This window comes from Ischnura elegans, chromosome 13 (assembly GCF_921293095.1).
Source record: "Ischnura elegans chromosome 13, ioIscEleg1.1, whole genome shotgun sequence".
NCBI classification, from domain to species: domain Eukaryota; kingdom Metazoa; phylum Arthropoda; class Insecta; order Odonata; family Coenagrionidae; genus Ischnura; species Ischnura elegans.
In genome coordinates this window covers 6,108,327-6,111,003 of record NC_060258.1, presented here as the reverse complement: position 1 = coordinate 6,111,003, position 2,677 = coordinate 6,108,327, and the positions used below count along the sequence as shown (strand labels likewise).

Below are 2,677 nucleotides of genomic sequence, written 5' to 3'. Positions count from 1 at the left end.
TATAGAGTTGCAAGATGAACAAGTTTTCTAATAACTCTTAAAACCCTAACATGGAAAATAAGGGTACTTGAGTACCCTGAATCGGAACCCTTAAGGGTCACAGAGAATTTGATTGCTGCATTTTATGCACATTGAAAAACAAAGAAACTTTTTCCTTTAAACTCTACCCAAATTCCTTCAAATAACGGAGTTATTAAAGATTTTCTTGCAAAGCTACCTGCTGCTAACCTATATTCTCCTAATACCATTACTCATAAATTAGCCCACCAAATCTAAACTACTTGCTTTGTCAAAATTTTTTCAACGGAATTGTTTCTATATTTATGCCCCCGAATTTTTGGGCGAAAATGAGAGTACTAGGACCAGGATTTTTCCGTACCCAAAATACCCTTAAATACCCTGAAAAGTGTTTTTACGAGAAAAATATTACGGATGAATGCTAGTTGTGTGAAAGTCACTCGTAAGGATTTTTTAGGCTCTCTGATCAGTATTATCGGATTTAATGACCTTTCATTTCTGTGGACTTATTATAAATATAACCAAAATAATATGGAATCAGGCTGACACTCACCAAATCACTGTCTGAGTTGGTCCTCCTGATTTCTGACGACTTCTTATATCGACGATAGCTATGCTGGTCCTGAGGAAGGTTCTCGAATTTTTTACCGTCTTCTTTAAGTGAAGATTGCTGTGCTGGCTCTAAGGGCAGTCCTCCTAATTTTACTGACTTCTTTAGGTGAAGATGTCTATGCTGACTGCTTGAAGGAAGAGAATGAGTCTGCTCCGATCGAGTCGCGTTTTTATATCCTCAGAGGGGGACAAGCATAACTGACTTGAACTGGTTACGCTCCCACGGATCACGTCAAGGTTATTCCCACGCTCGAGTCTTGAGTTGATAAACTCGAAGCGCTGGGACCGGATGCATGTGGAGCGTGAGAAGAGATCTGGAGAGTGATAACTGGGTGGAATCGCCATATCTACACTACTGAGGATATCAGTATTCAGAGAAAGAATTGAATTTTATGAGGTGCGGCAATCAGTGCAGGAGACTGTTTGGGAATGGTATGCATGGATGATGAAGAAGGCCGGTGACTGCAAATTTGGAACTATGCTCGACGAGATGCTAAAGGATAAATTTATTTGTGGACTATCAAGAGGACCGATTCTGGATAAGCTGTGTGAAGAAGACCACACTACACCACGGCAGAGCATCTTGGAAATGGCCATTAAGAGGGAAGCGACATTTTCTACCATGACAGCAGCATGTGGGGAAATGGATTATAATTATGTCAAGAGGAAGCAGTGTCACAACCCAGACCGGGCATTTCAAGTGGCCATGAATATACGAAGCAGGACCTAAAGAGAACTGACCTTCAGACCCACCCTTCATAAGTTATGGGAGAAATGAACAGGTGCAGAATTTGTGGTGAATGTAACCACAATTTTTCGAGTTGTAAGTTTAAGAAATATAGGTGCCGCAATTGTCAGCAGATAGGACATTTAGCCAAGGCATGTAAAATTTTGGGTAACCATTCTGTTGATATTAGCGACAAGTTGGAGTCTCGTTTGAATTTTGTTCAGATGAATTATTGTGAAAACAGTAAGGTAATAAGGCCTTCGACTGCCAGTGTAGTCATTAATAATAAGCCTTTGTGTATGAAGCTAGACTCGGTTGCAGGGATTTCGGTAATTCCAAATTCGGTATATGATGAGCATTTCTCCATGTTTGGGCTTAAAGAAACTGATATTCGATTAAGAAAGTATGACAATCATATTGCAGTTCCTGCTGGTGAGATCAATGTTCAAATATGCTATAATGGCATATGCAAACTTTGTAGGCTTATTGTGGTTGATGGTGGTACCCGCTCCATGTTTGGGAGGGATTTGATGGATGTGTTTGAAATATTTAAAGGTAATTTATTAAACTATTCTTTGAATGCCATGAATTGCAATAGAGATTTAGTGATACTAATTAAGAAACATGGGGATTTGTTTAAATCCGAGCTGGGTAGGTTTAAATATGAAAAGGCTTCTCTAAACACTAATGAGTCAGTCATGCCAATATTTTTTAAACCTCCTCATGTACCATTTGATTTTAAAGCAAAAATTGATGAGGAACTGGACAGATTGGAGAAGGAAGGTGTTATTTCCTTGGTAACTAATTCAGAATGGGGAACACCCTTGGTCCCTGTGATGCAGCCAGATGGCCGATTGAGACTGTGTGTTGATTACAAGGTAACAATAAATAGGCACTTGGATGATATTAAACATCCTTTGCCTCGCATCAAGGAACTCTTTGCTGCTCTGCAGGGTGGGGAGTACTCCACTAAGTTGGATTTTTACCAGGACTATAATCAATTAGAATTAACAGACGAAACTAAAAAGTTGTTGACTTGGAGCACTCATAGGGGAATATTTGTTCCTAATAGGCTACCATTTGGTACAAAACCAGCATGTGCACTCTTCTAGAAAAGTGTGAAATTTTTTTTACAAGGGTTGACAGGTGTTATAATTTTTTTGGATGATATAGTGGTTATTGGAAAAAGTACAGAAGAACATTTTAACAATCTGGATATGGGTCATTCCATGTCAACTCAACCTGGAATTAATCTCACGCTGGAAAATTCACATTTTTTTAAAATTCAGAGTAAATCCTGCCTTAGTTAGCCCCTCGCAA

General features: G+C 39.1%; 1 protein-coding gene across 1 annotated transcript; it reads left to right on the top strand.

Annotated features, from left to right (window-relative positions):
- The first annotated feature begins 1,722 nt into the window (after nucleotides 1-1,722).
- LOC124170415 (uncharacterized protein K02A2.6-like) lies at nucleotides 1,723-2,469 on the top strand. The gene has a single exon (XM_046549136.1). It carries the CDS (start codon nucleotides 1,723-1,725, stop codon nucleotides 2,467-2,469), a length of 747 nt encoding a protein of 248 aa, XP_046405092.1.
- The last annotated feature ends 208 nt before the right edge of the window (nucleotides 2,470-2,677 follow it).